Source organism: Notechis scutatus, chromosome 2 (genome assembly GCF_049901735.1).
Source record: "Notechis scutatus isolate UNSWTSFEM ecotype Mainland chromosome 2, rNotScu1.2, whole genome shotgun sequence".
Lineage (NCBI taxonomy): Eukaryota > Metazoa > Chordata > Lepidosauria > Squamata > Elapidae > Notechis > Notechis scutatus.
In genome coordinates this window covers 246,043,358-246,061,543 of record NC_142010.1, presented here as the reverse complement: position 1 = coordinate 246,061,543, position 18,186 = coordinate 246,043,358, and the positions used below count along the sequence as shown (strand labels likewise).

Genomic DNA, 18,186 nt, shown 5'->3' with positions numbered 1-18,186 from the left:
CCGACGCCGAGAGCCGAGCAACCGGCAGCGAGACAACACCTCCCCCAGGAACCGAGAGCACCAACCCGACACTCGTTGGAATAGGGACAGCCGGGGCCGGCGAAACGGGGAGACCAACAGAGGAGGAAACCCACCAGACACTCACAATTGGCCACGCCGAGACCAACGATGCCCGTAAGGTCTACGTGGAAGTAAGCATCGAAGGCGAGCTTTGCCGCACGGAGGTGGACTCCGGGTCCTACCTTTCCATGATCGCCTGGGAAGAAATCAAGCGACTAGTACCAAATCTCCACAAGGCTGAACTAGAGAACCAAAGATTGATAGTCAAAGACTACCAAGGGAACCGCATCCCCGTCATCGGGACTGGACAGTTCAATGTAGCCTTCAAGGACCGCACCGCAAAACTTCCCATCACAATAGTGGACCGAACCGACCAAGCCTCCTGGGACTCCAATGGTTCGCACCATTGGGCATCGGGTCACCGGGATAAACCGCACTGAGGAAACCGACTGGGAACAGCAGCTGGCTAAGGACTTCCAGGAAGTATTCGACGGCACCTTAGGCAAGTACCGGGGACCCCCTATCTCTTTCAGTTTAGACCCAAACGTCAACCCCATCCGCCTAAAGCCGAGGCGGGTGCCTTTCGCGCTCGGGGAAGATAGACGAGCAGCTAGACAAGCTTGTCAAACAGGGGTTCTGCAGCCAATTGATCACGCCCGGTGGGAGACCCCAATAGTCACCCCAGTTAAGCCAGACGGGTCAATAAGGATTTGTGGGGACTATAAGGCCACCCTCAACTGCGCCCTGCAACAAAGCGCATACCCCGTCCCAGTCGTGCAACATCTACTTCACTCACTGGGGGTAAAGTCTGGCTCGACCTGGCACAAGCCTATCAGCAGCTGCCGGTCGATGACGAAACCGCCGAAGCACAGACTATTGTCACCCACCGGGGCGTTTCGTTGTAACCGACTCCAGTTTGGAGTCAGCGTGGCCCCGGGATCTTTCAAAGCCTAATGGAGAGACTCCTACAAGGAATAAAAGGGGTGGTCCCTTACTTCGATGACGTACTAGTATCAGCAACCAACCGGGAAGAACTAGAGGGTCGCCTAAGGGAAGTACTAGAGAAATTCAAAGGGGCCGGTTTAAAAGTGAAAAGAGAAAATGCCAACTTTACACAGAGAAAGTCAAGTTTCTGGGATACCTCCTAGACCGACATGGCATCCACCCGACCAGGGACAAAGTAAAAGCCATCAAGGAAGCCCCGACCCCCAAAAACAAGACAGAGTTACAGGCATTTCTGGGACTACTCAATTTTTATAACGTGTTCTTACCCCAAAAGGCAACAGCGCGGAGCCTTTGCATAGGCTACTGGATAAAACATCAAAATGGTCCTGGGGGACGCGTGAGGAAACCGCATTCAGGAAAACAAAAGACCTGCTAACCTCGGACGCCGTCCTCATACAATACAACGAGACTCTACCCCTTACCGTCACATGCGACGCCTCACCTTTGGCGCCGGTGCCGTCCCTCAGCCATACCCTAACGGACGGAAAAGAAGCACCCATTGCATTTTTCTCAAGAACACTTAGCAAGCCAGAAAGAAACTACAGCCAACTAGACAAGGAAGCCCTTGCCATCGCCGCAGCCGTAAAGAAATTCCACGAGTATCTTTACGGCCGTCGATTCACAATTATCACAGATCACAAACCGTTGCTAGGAATCCTGGCGGAAACAGGGCCACACCGAACATCATATCCCCCAGGATGACAAGGTGGTCCGAATTCCTCGCCGCTTACGACTACCGGCTCATACACCGCCCGGTAAGACAATCACCCATGCAGACGCACTAAGCCGTTCACCATTACCCGACCTCGACGACGACCCAGCACCCACGGCGACCACCCTCAGCATAGGGCGCTACCCGATCTGCCCATAACCGCGTCAGACATTGCCCGAGAAACAAATAAAGACAAACGTCTGGCGCAGGTATTGCACTGGGTAGAGAAAGGGTGGCGGAAAAAGACAACGACGAATCATTCAAACCCTTCAGAAACAGACAAACCGAACTATCTCTACAGAAAGGTTGTTTGTTATGGGGGACAGGGTGGTCGTACCAGAGAAGTTGCAAGGGAAAGTGTTAAAACTTCTGCATGACGGGCACCCAGGCATCGTACGAACAAAAGCCTTGGCCAGAAGTTACGCGTGGTGGCCAGGCATAGACAAAGAAATTGAAGGGTGGGTGGCCAGGTGTTCACGCTGCCAAGAAACCAGACCAAATCCCCTGCCGCGCCAATATTAGAATGGGAGACCCCCAGGGGACCATGGTCTAGAGTACATATAGACTTTGCCGGTCCCACAAGGGGGCACACATTCCTCATCACGGTGGACGCTTACTCCAATTGGCTGGAGGTAAGCGACATGGCCACCACAACTGAAGCCGTCACCAGGGTACTAAATAAACTGTTCGCGACCCACGGCCTTCCGGATGTCGTCGTGTCGGACAACGGGCCCCAATTCACCTCGCTGGAATTGAAAAATTCCTAGCAGAAAAGGGCATACGACACGCCTTGACAGCGACGGCTCATCCGGCAGCCAACGGTAGGGCGGAACGGATGGTCCAATTCACAAAGAAAACCATCCAGAAAATCGAGCACGGGAATATACAGGAAAAAATAAATAAACTGCTTCTAATACAACATATAACCCTAACACGACAACAAACAAAAGCCCGGCAGAATTACTGATGGGGAGGAAACTAAGGTCCCCACTTGACAGACTGCACCCCACATACAACCCGGAGAAGCCCCGGACTCATCAAGCAAACACCGGGCATTTAAACCAGGCGATGCAGTCTACGCAAAAACCTTACCGGAGACCCACTATGGGTACCGCAACTATAACCCAAATAACAGGTCCCCATTCATACAGACTACAAACAACGGACGGGCAAGCATGGAAACGCCACATAGATCAGTTAAGATCTCGAATAAAAAACACAACCGACACGCAAGCAAACACAGACAACCCCATTAACACTAACCAAGGGGAGGGAAAATACAGGGGACCAAGAAAGAATAGAACACAACCAACTATACTCACCAGATATCAGCCAACTCGAAGCCGCACCAAGGAAAAGCAGCCAAGCCAGCTCGACCAGCCCGGAAAGACCAAGCGGGAGCGGCAAAAGCCGCAGCTCGACCAACCCGGGTAGACCGGGAGGAGCTGCAGCAGCAGGCCCACACTCCAGACGATTCCATCAAATAGACTGAGAGCAACAAAAACCCCGACCGAACAGGCCGGGAACCAGGAAACAACTGACCTGCGCAGGTCCAGTAGACAAGTACGGAGCCCGCCTACTTACGGGACTACGTTGCGTAGGAACGAACCAAGAGGGGAGGGTGTTCTGTACAAAGAATTAACATACTTGCAAACCCGCTGCGATTGGCTAAAGCACGCGAAACCGGATTGGTTAGAATTAACATACTTGCAAACCCGCGCTGCGATTGGCTAAAGCGCGCGCAACCGGATTGGTTGGGCAAGCCGCCCTGATTGGTCCGTTAAGGATCTCCCGCTATTGGTCGAGCCAAGAGCGGGAGATTGAAACAATGTCATTGGTCATGAGCCGCGCGGCTTGGAAATAAAAGCCGGGTTCTTCCTTCTTTTCCCCAAGCATGTACTGGAGCACAATAAAGAGCTGAACTTTGTCACTGACTCGAGTTTCCTTCCTGCGCCGGACACGACACAGAGTTCGCAGCTGAACTCACTGTGCACAGAGAGAGAAATACCTGCCACTACCTAGAATCAAACTCACAGCTTCCTGATTGTGAGGTGAGAGCTCCACCTCTAGGCCACTGCACACTCCAGTAAGAAGGGCAGCATATAAATTTGATAAATAAATTTTGTCCAGCCTCCTCAACCTCATTGAGGCTCCTCCTAATGTTTCTTTTCAGGCAGGTGCAGTAGACACCTCAGTAGAAAGGACCACTAGGGAGGGATTAGCTGGAGCCTCTTAACTATATATAGCTTCCTGTTATGTTTTAAAGAAGGGAAAAGTTTTCCTTTGTTCAGTCATATCCAATTCTAGAGGACGGTGCTCATCTCTGTTGCAGCTTCCCAAATCGTTAGATCTCAAAATTGGGTAGTAAAATAGTGATTTTCAGATGTACTTTGGCTTTCCCTGCCTCCCTCCCTTCCTTCCTTTTGCATCTTAGACTGAAAACAAAGATGAAAATACCTACATTACAAAAATCCACTCACTCCTAGCACGCACACACACACACACACACACACACACCACAAATATTGCTGACTCTTTCCTACAGCCAATGTGGCCTTTGAAGTTTTTGTCATTATTTTAAAACTGCTGTGACTGTAAAGGAAAACTGACAAAGACCTTTTTTATGACAATGGAAAGTTAGAGTCAAGGTCATTCTTTCAAATGAAAAATAAACTTGCCTTGTTTTTGGGTTATATAAATTTTTTTCCTCCTCTCAATTTCATACGAAGTGAGCGGGCAACATGTTAACACCTAATTTGAGTGTTTGTCAGCCTCAACAACTTTAAGCTATGCGGACTTCAATTCCCAGAATATCCCAGCCAGTATGAATGTATTATTATTGTTGTTGATGATGATGATGATGTGAAAGAAAGACTTGGCCTTAGGAAGTAGGAAGGATCGAGCAAACCATGATGGAGACAATATTGCCTGCTTTTGAAAAGGAAGGAAGCATGAAAAACCCCACCTAAATATTGCTTGGTATGAAATGGGGAAGCAAAATTTCTGGCAGGATTTCAAGTTTCTGCTATTGTATGCTATAATAATAAAGAAATCTGCCATGACTGTTGACCTGGCCACAAACACAGCGGGCTGACACGGATATATTGTAGAGCTCTAGTTATCTGTTGCCCCACAGTTTGGTTTATTGCTGGCAAAGGATCAACAATTCCTTCCCTGCTGTGGAACTGATTAGCTGACTGTGGAAGAAGCTTTTCCGGGTTGCAGACACTTGTGGGCCAAAGGATGTCCCTCGTGGCCTCTGATTTTACAGCAAGCATCATTTGTTGCAGTTTATATTTTTTAGCAATATCTGGTAACCTCTTCATCTTAGTATGTTCTCAGTATCATATAACATTTCAGTGCTCACTGGCTATGAGAATAACCTTGGGAGATAGGAGGAAGAGCTGCAGTCAGGGCAATGGTCAGATAAGAGCTATCTCAGACAAAACAGGAGTGGACAAAGCATGGTCCTAGCGTTTTTGTTTGGTGTAGTGCAGGGGTGTCAAACTCCAGGCCCATGGGCAGGATCTGGTCCATAGGTGTCATGCCCCTGTCAGCGTCTGAATCCGAGGAGGAAGCTGGACAGTTGACAGAGAATGGGAGTGTGGCTCTGGGGGCTGTAGAGGAGGCTGGGGAAGGGCAAAGTCCAGCTGGGCAGAGCAGGGGAGAGATAGAACAAGGGAGAGGGAGTTCAGAGAAAGAACCAGGCCCACCCCCTCTTCATTCTAGGGCACGCAGGGAGGAACGGAGAAGAGAGCAATGTGGGTTGTGTGGCTTACGGGAGAGGAAAGGGCCCTGATTCCCTTCATTAGCTAAAGCTGGGAAGACAGTTGATAAGAAAGGCAGGTTGCATGTGGCAGGCTGCTGGGAGCAAATATGACTTTATCCTATATTGTCGTGGCTTAACTGTGTTCCCGGCATCTTCCCAACCATGTGAGTTTTGCCGTGCCTTCAAGTCTGAAATTCTTGCTCCTGCCCTCCCAAACTAATTACTACAGTTTGGCTTTAAGTTACAGTTTGTGTTGCTCATATTTTGGACTTAATTTTCTGCAGTCAAAGGCTGTTCCTGGGAGAGTTTGTCTCCAGCCAGAAGGTAACCTGGACATTGGGGGCAAAGTTGGAGATAATAAAGGGACTCTTATTGCTTATCTGACTGTGTTGCCTTTGTGCCATGCCCTGGGTCATCACAGCAGGGTAATTAGTTATAGCTCACGGGATTTCCCTGGAAACAACGGACTGGCCCGGGGTGACTCTACCAATGAAAACAGAGCTTGGGAGGGCCGAGTGCATCCCTCTCAGGCTCTGTTTTCAGCCAGGATGAATCTCCTGCAGCCCTCTACCAGCCCACCCTGCTCCAGCTCTGCTTTCTCTGGCAGAAGGCAGGCGGCATTCTCGACTGAAATCAGGATCCAAGGGGGCCGCGCGCACACACACACACACACACACACACACACACCCTGAGCTTCATTTTTGCTGGCAGATGGCAATGCCCATTCTGGTCCATCCATACCCTCCAGTTCCTCCCCCACCAGATCAAACATAACCCTGATGCAGCCCTCAATGAAATTGAGCTTGATACCACTGGTGTAGTAAAGGCATCACTAGTGGTAAAGGCATCCGGTGAGAAAGAGAGACCGTGAGTTCTAGTTCTGCCTTAGCATGAAAGCCAGCTGGTTGACCTTGGGCCAGTTACTTTCTCTCAGCCAACTCACCTCACATGGTTGTCATTTTGAGAAAAATAAAAGGAGGAAGGTGTGCTGATTACGTATCTTGAGTTATTTGTAAAAAATAATAAAAGCGGGATACAAATAAATAAATTTGGAACACACTAGGACTTAGTTATAATAAAGATAGTGCCAAGGAAGAGAATTGCCTTAAATTGGAGCACCAACTATTTCAACTCATTTTAATAAGCTATTTTTTGGTAATCTTTGCATTTGAAAAGAGGCACGTAGGGAAATGCCCTTTAGGTAAGCTGAGATTAAACCAATAAGAAATAAGAAAGAGCTATAAACATTATGCTTTTCCTTGGCAAATAGAAAATAACAATTATTGTGGAATACAAATGATAAAAAAGTAATATTTATGGTTCACTATTTTTTCTTCAAGGCCAACTTCTGTTTTTTTGGGATGTTCTCCCTTTCTCAAGATTTTAAATGGGATCAAAGTAGCCTGCAGTTAGTTTGTAAAGTAAATCCAAAGTAACCTATAACACATAGTTGCATAGTTGCATACTGTACAAACACTAATTTTAAGACTATTTCAGTCCTTATCCAGTCTTTTTTTCTTTTCATGACAGTATGATTAACATGAGAAACAAACTGAAGTGAAATCAGCACATAGCTCATTCTAAACTTTAAATTACCTAAAAAATCATCTGGCAGATGTATTATTAACATTCAGGATAAAACTGAACATTGTAGGAGTCCACATCATGGAACTGAAGGGGCCTTCCCAGGCACAATCTTCTGTTATTAATCAACCATAGGAGAAGAATTCAAATATGATGTTTCAAGTCCAGAGTCAACCCACCAGCCAGATTTAGGATATGTTAAGATGGAAGAAACTACAATTGTCATTGTTGGGAAAAATCTCTATGATAAAAATGAAAGCATTGCCTAAAATGATGTTTTGTTTCAATCAGAATAACTATTTGAACAACTGATGCACCATTTGAACAATGTCAGAAAATATATCTCCATACTTTTAAAGACGAACATTCAGCTGAAACCAGAATTCTTCTTTGCTGAGATAAAAGACAGACAATTTAAAAAGAGCCATGGAAGATTAGTTTTTTATATATAAAATCACTGTTGAGAGATTACTACATGTGCAAAAAATGGAAAGGACATGGACAAGTTCACAAGAGGAGAATGGTTGGTGAAGATGACAGGAACTAGTGGCAAATTAACTTGTTTGTTTAGAGACAAATCAACAAGATTTATTAGTTACTGGAAAACCCTTATGGACTTTCTATGGAAAAAAAAATCAGTGGATGATTTATAGATTTGATGATTAGAAAAGGTAGATTATGAAAAGAAGGAAATTACTAAGTAACCTTAGAGAGGGCAAAATATAAATATAACTTCCTTATTACTTTTTTCTTTATTTTATTTAACATATTTGTATACTGTAGATGCCCTTCTCACATAAAAGTGACTCTTATTTCTTTTTCACTTTCTTATTACATTTCCCTATACTCCTGAAAACTGAAATAAAATTAAAACTGAATAAAAATAATTGCTTTTTTTTAGGGAGCTCAGTTTTCATGCAGTGGTTCCTGAATTGAAATTTTGGCACTTCGAGTAGCTTTGGCACTTCTGGTTAAAAGGAAGTGGAGGCAGAAATATTGCTAGCCAAGCCTTTTAGTGGCTCGTGACCATTCAAAATAAATGGCATAAAGTTTGATTAGAGCTAGTTGACTTGGACTTCAAAACTCTGGACCACCACTAGATGGCAGCAATCATCTGGATTTTTGCAGACCAAAAATCTGTTTGCCTGGCTTTGATAGATTTGACAACAGCTTCCTAAGTTGTGTTTTTTGTCTAAATATTCTAAATATTTCTCCAGAATTGCATTCCAGGCCTTTGCAGGATATGGAACAAATTTATAAACTAGATTTGAAGACTTTCAGAAATTTGAGAACAATTTGTCCCCGGAGATTATGAGTTAGTGCTAGCATTCCATAGTGTTGCTTAGAATTTATCTTATGAAAGAAAAAGCAAACCAGCTGGGCACAGAATCAGTTTCCAGATAGCTGGACTGACAAGTGGCCCGCCTAGTTCTGAAGTGCAGTCTCCTCTCGGAGGAAGGTTTTTCCTCTCCTAGTTGCTGCGTGGGAAAGGCAGGCTTCCTCTAATCATGAAGGTAAGAAAGTCATTGAGTCAAGCTCTATAAATCTATAAAAAGCAGACTTTGTTTTGTAAGCAGAAAAGGATAACATGGGCTCACAACTCCAGAAACATAGGGTGAGTTGGGGAGGGAGAGAATGGATAGCAGTAACTGGAATATATTGTTTGTTTGTTTGCTTGCTTGCTTGTTAAACAGTATTGTTAGCAAAGCATCTTTCAGCAGAGCTTTTCTTCATTAATGTATTGGGAAATTAGGTTTAAAAGTAATTCAAAACTACATGCCTTTATTAATGTCTTCTTCCTCTTCTTTCTTTAGGTGCTAACCATTTTGATTCTGTTAGAAATTACAGGCTGCTTTCCTGTTTTTTCAAGGTAAGTAGAACATGTCTTAAAAATAAATCTGAATGTGTCTTAATAAGCAAAAATAAGATGTGCAATGAAGTTCTTCATCATATTCTCAAAAATGAGAGGTGGGGTCCTGTACTCAGGTTGAAGCTGACTTTTCTAAAACACTTCATTTCATTTCTCCTGGGATTTTTTCTTTCTTTCTCCACCTCCCTTGCCCTGCCCCAGTGTGTATATAAGGAAATATATCTAGTTTTCTCATTTTATCTTCAGAACAAAAGTGTGAGCTGGATTCAGATGAAAGGTGCCCAAAGTTTTCTAGTAAACTTAATAAGGAATTTGAACCTGGGAAATTAGTCTTACATCACTATGGGAACTGCTAAGTCCTGATTGTTGTCTCTTTTTCCATCAGCACCACTTATTGCCTTAATTCTCAGTTAGAAAAGAGAGATTTTCCCTCTTGTTCCCCCAAGAACAAGAGAAGCTAGTTTGAGGATTTATGAAAACCATTTTTTCTCGATTGCCAGTATATTTTATTTTAGCTGGGTAGTGGAGGAAACAACTTTCATGTTAAAAGTGTGGGAGTTTTCCCAGAGTAGTTGCTCTGTCTGTAATTCCTCTGTTAAGATATTGAATCCTGGGGGTGGTGTGTGTGTGTGTGTGTGTGACCTAAAGCATACAAAATGCTTTAACAGTCCTCATCAGTTATTTGCTCAGTGTTATGAAATTATTAAGATTGCTGTTTCCCATGTGATTTCTGGTGCAGAACAATAAGTTTCAATTTTTAGCACTTTTGAGAAGTCTCTCCAGAATTTTTTTTTAAAAAAGGCATTCAGATGTATTTAGTTTGCAATCTCAGTATTCCCTGTTACAATACAGTCCTTTCAGGCATGATGACCAGAATTTTGAGTGGTAGTTCTAACATCAGAAGGACACTAAGATGGGGATGACAGCTTCATGAACCAAGGACCAAATTAGATAAACATGAGCGAGCTGTATTTGGAGAACTGAATGTTTCCACACAACACTAGTTATTCACTCTTATTCACAAAAATTTATGGAGGTGCAATCATTGTCATATTCTGTTTGTAAGTTTCCTAGGTTTTCAGGAATGCAAGATTAACTTCTGGCTGCAACTCTTTAAAGCAGCTACATTCTTCCTGAGGGAAAATGTGTATGCTTTAAAGAGCTGCAGAAAGGGGTGCCTGCTTCAAGCTATTCCTTTGGAATTGAATTATTTTTGGTTTCAGTAGTCTTTTGATAACCAAATAACTGGACAGATTACTTCACAATATACAAAATAATATGTGGAAAAACTATAAAAAGGAAACAAAAAAGAAAATAAACATACGTGCATGAGTAAAGGTCTGCATATATTGATCCAATTTTGTTTATTACAAGTAATTTTTAAAATAATCCCCTGGATCTAAAAAGTGAGTCACCAGCAATACTAACATAATGTACATTTTAAAATATGATATTTTTTTAGTGTTTTACTGTCTTTTTCTTTTAAAGCAGGGTGTCCAACCTTGGCAACTTTAAGACTTGTGGACTTCAACTCCCAGAATTCCTCAGCCAGCAAAGCTGGCTGAGGAATTCTGGGAGTTGAAGTCCACAAGTCTTAAAGTTGCCAAGGTTGGACACCCCTGCTTTAAAGCATCTATTGTGGTAGATGTCTTCTCTCAATGCTGTAATAATTGACAATATTTTATTTTATTTTTCCATACATAACATCCAATAGTCCAGTCCACTGCAGATGGAATCCATATGGTCCTTGGTCCGAGTGTGATGGCTGTACTAAAACACAAGTATAGTATTATAAATATTTTCTGTGTATCTAATTGCTTGGTCCTTTCTCCAAAATCATGAGCCGATTGATCTTTCTGGACTTTTAAAAGATTTCATACAGGTAGTTTTCTACTTACGAACACAATTGAGCCCAAAATTTCTGTTGCTAAGTGAGACATTTTTTACATTTGCTCCATTTTACAACCTTTCCTGCTGCAGTTGTTCAGTGAATCACTGCAGTTATTCAGTTAGTCACATTGTTGTTAAGTGAATCTGGCTTCCTCATTGACTTTGCTTGTTGGAAGGTAGCATTAAGGGGATTATGTGACCCCTGGGCACAGCAACCATCATATAAATATGAATCAGTTGCCAAGCATCTGAATTTTGATCATGTGATCATGGGGATGCTACAATGGCCATAAGAGTGAAAAATGGTCATAAATCACTTTTTTGAATCGTCACTAAACAAACTATTGTAAGTCAAGGACTACCTGTACTGGTGATGCTAAACCAGGCCTTAATAGGCCTTAATAGTAGGGTACAAAAGATTATTTAGCACTTGCCAGTTAAAGCTAGTGTTAAAGTTATCATATCAGTGTACTATCCAAAAAGTTAAAAAAAATGGAAACTGTGATGTCCCAGAGTGTAACACAAACGTAACAAACTCCAAAACGTAAATAAATGTCCTTTAATGCCTCCAATTTGGCCCCACTGTTCAATAATACTCAGTTGGAGATAAAACGTACTCAAAAATAGTCTTCAAAAGAAAGCAACACAGTCCGAATTTAATGAGCAGATAGAGGTGAAATAAAAAAAACAAAAAACAAACTACAATGACAAAATTTCCACAATGGAACAAGAGAAGTATTTACCAAATTCAAGGAAATAACAAGGCACAGTCTGTTGGAAGGACGCCAACCAAGATAACTTCAGACCAAAATAAAACACGCTTTGTTTCCAGTGTTTGCCAGTTTGTAGATCCAAACTCTTATTCAGTTGTCACATGAAGAGGATCAAGGACCTCTCCTCCTGAGGAGACCACATCTCTCCCTTATCCTCTCCTCCCTGCGTGTCCTAGGATGGATAGAGGATGGGCCTGAGTCCTCCTCTGACTGCTCAGCCAGCCTCTGCCCTTCCCCAGCCTCCTCCACAACCTCCGGAGCCACACTTCCATTCCCTGTCGGCTGTTCCTCTTCTCCCTCAGAGTCAGTCTCCACCAGGGGCATGACAGAAACTAAGATTGAAATGCTATGCTATATGATAATATGCAATGTTTAAAACTTTATCTGATTGCAGCTCTGCCTTCCATGAGTTTACATTTCTTTTTTAGTATTCCCTTTTCACAAACAATAAGTGCTGGTAATAAGTTGCCTTTGTTAATTGCAACAATATAAATCTAGTTCTTCTCCTAAGTATAACCAGAAGCCATACTTTAGAGAGTTGTTCAAGGAGCATCTTTGTGATGCTCTTTTGTGGGGCTGCCACAAAGAAGAGGGGGTCAACTTATTTTCCAAAGCACCAGAAGGCAAGACAAGAAACAATGGATGGAAACTAATCAATCCAGGGAAACAATCTGGAATTAAGGAGAAACTTCCTAACTGTGAGAACAATTAACCAGTGGAACAGCTTGCCTTCAGAAGTTGTGGGTGCTCCATCTCTTGGGGTTTTTAAGAAGAGTTTGAACAGTCACTTGCCTGAAATGGTATAGAGCAAGGGTTTTCAAACTTGGCAAGTTTCAGACTTGTGGACTTCAACTCCCAGAATTCCTGAGCTAACATGTCTGGAGGAGGAATTCTGGGAGTTGAAGTCCACAAATCTTAAAGCTGTCAAATTTGAAGACCCCTGGTATAGAGTTTCCTGCTTGATTAGGGGATTGGACTAGAAGACCTCCAAGGTTCCTTCCATCTCCCTTCCAATTGATTAATCTTTTCAACTGATTATTGAAGCACTGCATATACAGTAAACTTTTCCTAAATTTTCTAGTATTTTTATTTATTTATTTATTTGATTTGCCAATTGTTTACAAGATAATAAGTATAAGTGTATACATAGTTGTGAATACATGAAATGGGTACATATAAGAAAAATAAAAGAAGAATAAGAGAAACAATAGGACAGGGACGGTAGGCACTGTTAGGTGTTTGCACCTAGTCTTAAGGCAGCAACCTTGAGGGCAGCTTTAGTGTGGGCAGCTAGTAAAAACTATATAGTTAACCATCTAGATGTGGAAACTGCTTACTTGCACGCCCCATTAAAACATATTATTTATATGAAAAAACCTGTTGGTATTAAAAGTGAAAATAAGGATAATAATGATTGTTGGTTGTTAAAGAAAAGCCTCTATGGTCTAAAACAATCAGGCTATGAATGGAACCAGTATATTGTAAAGGAACTAGACAATATAGGATTTAAAGCTGGTTTAGCCGATCCATGTCTGTTTAAGAGGGAGACAAATGGGAAAGTATCATTATTATTACTATTCACAGATGACATTGCATTGATAACTGAAACTAATGATGAAGCAAATAAAATAATAGCATCATTAGGAAAGAGAATAAAGATCAAGCAATTAGGGAGATAAAGAAGTATCTCGGTTTGAATATAAAGAAAACACGGAAAGGTTTTAAGATATCTCAGGAAGATAAGATAAGCAAATTGCTAAAAGATTACAAGATGGAGCTTTGTAAGCCAGCTAAGACTCCAATGAGTCAGGAGTTTAGCAACACTGATGTACAAAGCCCTGAGTTTGATAAGGTGATTTATCAATCTTTAATTGGTAGTTTGAGTTATATTAGTAATTGGTCTAGACCAGATATTTCGTACTACGTGAATCAGTTGGCTAGATTCAATTCTGCACCATGTGAAAGACACTGGATTGCAGCTAAGAGGATATTAAGATATCTTAAAAAGACAATGAATTATTCATTGTATTTAGAACCAAAGGGTGATTTAATTTTGAGTGCTTATGCAGATGCTAGCTTTGCATCAGAAAGAGACACTAGAAAGTCGACTTCAGGAACAGCCATAATGCTGGGTAAGACATTAATAGGCTGGAAGTCAATAAGACAACAGCATATAAGTTTGTCTACTATGGAGGCAGAATTCTCCTGTTTATCATTGTTATGTACAGAATTAATAATGTATAAACAAATGTTAATTGATATAGGTATAACTGTAGATTATCCTATAATTATACATGAAGATAATCAGGCAGCAATTCAAATGGCCACAAATATTGGAGTAAAAACAAGGAGCAAGCATACAGATCTAAGATACCTAAACGTGAGACAATCTGTAAGAAGTAAGATGATTCAGCTAGAGTACTGTATGTCGGAGGACAATTTAGCTGATAATTTTACTAAAGCCCAAGGTGCCAGTAAGCACCAGGAGAGTTGTGAAAAATATGGGGTTAGATTGTAAAGGTATTATATATTTATATCACCCAAAAGGGGAGTATGTTAGGTATAACATTGATACCAAATATGGTTTGGGTGAATAAATATATAAAACTTAGATATCATGGTTTAAGTGCTTATCACTTTAAGCACAATGCTGCAGGCAATTAGCCGATTAAGGGTGCGGTTAGAAGTTACAATATAAGGAAGCATTAGAAGCTGGAAAGCTGTCTGTAACTGTGTGCTGCTGCGAATAACTGTGTGCTGCTGCGACTAACTGTGTCTTACTGTGACTAACTGTGATTACTGACTGTGAGTGCCTGTGACTAAACTGTTATTGTTTGCTACTGTTTGCTAATTTACTGCGTAATTCTACTGAATATCCAGCGTTTGTTTCTCTGGAGAGTGAAACCGAGGAGGAGAAGATATCTTTATCGGCTGATAAAGATATTGCAAGGACTCTTAACTTGGACTATACTAGTGAGTCTTACTGGATGGAAATACTGTGAATGACTTAATGGACTGAATGACAATGCTTAAACTCTAACTGGATTAAAAACTATTTAAACTACAAACAGTGTTTGTGTTCAGTGTGTGTATACTCTGGGGCCCTTCCGCTCTCGTTTGGCTTCCTGGTTTGACTACTGCTGCAATACTCTTCTAGGGGTTAATCCTCAAACCCTAACAGGCACATTGGTGCGCTTATGCACGCCCCCTACAGACCTCTTAGGAAAGGGGTGAGGTCAATAGTAGACAGTCTAAGGTTAAAGTTTTTGGGGTTTGGGGAAGAAACTACAGAGTCGGGTAGAGTATTCCAGACATTGACCACTCTATTGCTGAAGTCATATGTTGTGTTCTATCTACTTATTTCATTGTCCTCTTTTTTCTCTTCTCCCCAGTGCCAGGCTTTTAACTAAGGCTCTCTGGATATGTACTTACAGGAACAAGCTGGCAGTGCAGAAATTAATATATCCCTCTGCTTGCTGCTCTGGGCATTAATTTACAGACAGAGCTTTCGTGCAAAATCAGATTCCTTGTCTAGGGCATTTTTTTTTTTAACCAGGAAGCATGTTGATATAAATCCTTCCATTCCTCACCATCCAGTCAAAACTGAAGGAGCTTCTTGGGTGAGAAGTGAAACATCTTCAAAGAAAAACCAGAAAGTCCAATTGCCTCTTGAAAAAGCACTTTTGGGACTTATGCTCAGAACTCGCCAACCATCAGCATGCCTCCTGATGAATTATGCCCAAGGGAATGTTTTCACTGAAAATACTCCTTTTCAATCCTAAATTAATGTCTTTTGGTTTAGATTCGCAGGCGGACTGTAGCAGTTTATGCACAGTTTGAGGGAAATCCATGCTCAGGAAATTCATTTGAAACTCGTACATGTGTTCCCACAAGAGGTTGCCCAACAGAAGAAGGATGTGGTGACCGTTTCAGATGTTCTTCAGGTATACAGCTTCAAAAGTCTGGCTGATTGTGTCAAGCACTGGGGAAATCAGGAGATTCAGTTAGTTCAAATGAGTATAAAGACTTATTGCATGCTGAAGCTCTCTGCAAAAATCTGAGCTACTAACTGCCGAAGCAAATTGGCTACCAGAATAAAAGTCACGGGAATACAAGGTGGGCTGGATTAGCTCTCTTGTGGGTGCACAGGGATTCATGACTTATGACGCATTTGACCTTGGGCTCAGCCTAGTTATCTCTTACTGATTGCTCTGTAGTGACAGCAAATAAGTAGGAGACAGTAGAAAGAATTACCTAACATAATTACTTGTTTGTCAGATTATGGTGAAGGGACCATTGGATAAGACCCAGTGCCAAAATACCAGAGCAAGATATCAAACAACACTGGGTTTTTATGAGTCAGTTAACTACAGCTATACCATAGTGAAATGTAATCATTTATTGTTGGGCTTCCTTTCTCAGTGCTGGCTGTGGATTTGAGAAATTGTAGTCCAAACAGAATTAAAGGCTACCAGATTATTTACACATTGACAAAGAGGTCAATGTGTTCATCCTTTTTGGTTTTCCCTATCAATTTCCCTATCAAAGTATCTTCCCTATCAATATTGTCTATCTTTATGGTAACAGGACAATGCATTCGCAAGTCATTGGTGTGCAATGGAGATCAAGATTGCCTGGAAGATGGTGCCGATGAAGATAGATGTGAAGAAACCAAGAAAATATGCAATGAGAAGCCCCCACTTAGAGCACCTCCTAGAGTAGAGCTTACTGGAACAGGGTAATTTGCTTTTATAATTCTTATGAACTAAAAATGTTATAATTTTTACTTATCAATCCCTTGTTGAGGAAATCTGAGCTGCACGTTTAATGATTACTGAATTAATTATTACAATTAATCATCACCACCTTAATTCTTCCAATCAATACTTATTTGGCCTCTCCCTGTGCATGTTCCTTGGTTTAGCAAAGATTCCTGGAGATGAAGTACTAGAAGAGACATCTGGAGTACCATTGAAGGAAGATTCAGATCAAATTTGATTGGAATGGTTGGAGCCCTTTTGGTTTTTGACGTGTTATTGATCAAATTTGACTTTTGTCCCTATTATATGCTTTTGGGATGGTAAAATACTATGGTTTTTTTTAATGTTGTAAGCAATTAGAGTTGCGTAAATTGAATAAAATATATAATATATATTTTCCTATGTTGAGAATGAGTAGCATGCTAAAGGCTGAAGTCAAAGCATATCATTTTGGCTAAGCCTGAAGAATCTTTCCGAGATGTAATTCAAGCCAATTTCCATACTTAGAGCATCAGTTCTACATCTGGGCACCTCCAACCAATAATTACTATTTAGGATTTTTTTGTAATAATCCACATTAGCTTCTTTTTTACCATGTGGCTAAAGAGAAATTCCATTCGGTATTTTTTTAAGCACAATTACTTTTTCCCCAAATCAGAATTTCTGGACAATTAGATCATAAAAGCTCCTCAATCTCTTAGTTGAGGGACTGAAATCAGGTTTTCATGTGATGTCAGGCTATCATGTTAAAGATCATTTAACATATCATTGCGTTTTAATAAAGCATTTTAGCTGGTTATTCTGATATTTTATTTATAGAAGGAAAGGAGAACATTTTTGTCTGAACTGAGCCACAGTTGCTGACCTGAAGACAAGAAAAATCAAGGCAGGAAAGTGAATGCTCAGATATGTAAGAACAGTATGGAAACAGCTCAACGATTGTTCCATTCAGTTAGCAAATTGCATTAAGTGAACAGTCAGACCCACTCATATTTTTGGCATTTTAGGCCAATCTTATTCAACCTGGATGCCTACCATTTGCATGATTTTAATTCTCAGAATTCTGTCTAATAGATTTCAGGGAATTAGTTGAGATATTTGGAAGACATCTAGATGGGGGAAGGCTATTATAGGTCCTATAAGAAGGAAGAGAACCAGTACAAATACCATCTGAAATGCTTGAGCCTTTTATTCTTTGCTGGATTGACATATCATACACATCATTATTCCAGCTCCTTTGCTGAATTGACACATCACATAGAGTAATAATGGGGTCACTTGGCTTTGGTTGTTTGGCATGTGTGTGCACTCAGTTACCATGATTTGTAAGACATGATATACAGCATGTATGAATTCAGTTAACTGGGGATTATTCGACAAATCATGATTAAGCATGTTTTTGCAATAGTAGAGATATTCATAAATACCTACTGCTTTTCTCCAGTCTCTTGGCTCATTGATCTTGATGGAGTGATTGGTACTTTGGCACAAAGACTAGGACATTATTTCAAAGTCTATAAATTATATGCTTTATGCATTGTTGTGGCCTTGTGGATGGCTTCACTTGAATAAAAAGATGAGAGGAGATGGATTATTGTTATGTTAATTTTCAGATCAAAATGTAGCTTATCAAAGACAGTTGCCATAGAGATTACAATATTTTAGTATTATAAGATACAGAGAGCAATTCCGTTCTTCTTTATGTAGCATGCTGTTATTTGCTATCAGTTTTGTGGGCTTACAGAATTTCATCATGGTTTTCT

At 41.3% G+C, this 18,186-nt stretch overlaps 1 protein-coding gene across 1 annotated transcript in view; it reads left to right on the top strand.

Moving 5' to 3' along the window:
• The first annotated feature begins 8,320 nt into the window (after positions 1 to 8,320).
• The window catches only part of C7 (complement C7), a 34,086-nt gene continuing 24,220 nt past the window's right edge, over positions 8,321 to 18,186 (top strand). Inside the window, exons 1-5 of the mRNA XM_087958484.1 lie at positions 8,321 to 8,644; positions 8,945 to 9,000; positions 10,715 to 10,781; positions 15,466 to 15,607; positions 16,251 to 16,401. Of these exons, the coding sequence (XP_087814610.1) occupies positions 8,639 to 8,644; positions 8,945 to 9,000; positions 10,715 to 10,781; positions 15,466 to 15,607; positions 16,251 to 16,401 (422 nt within the window). The 5' untranslated portion in view covers positions 8,321 to 8,638. The remainder of the gene's footprint in view (positions 8,645 to 8,944; positions 9,001 to 10,714; positions 10,782 to 15,465; positions 15,608 to 16,250; positions 16,402 to 18,186) is intronic.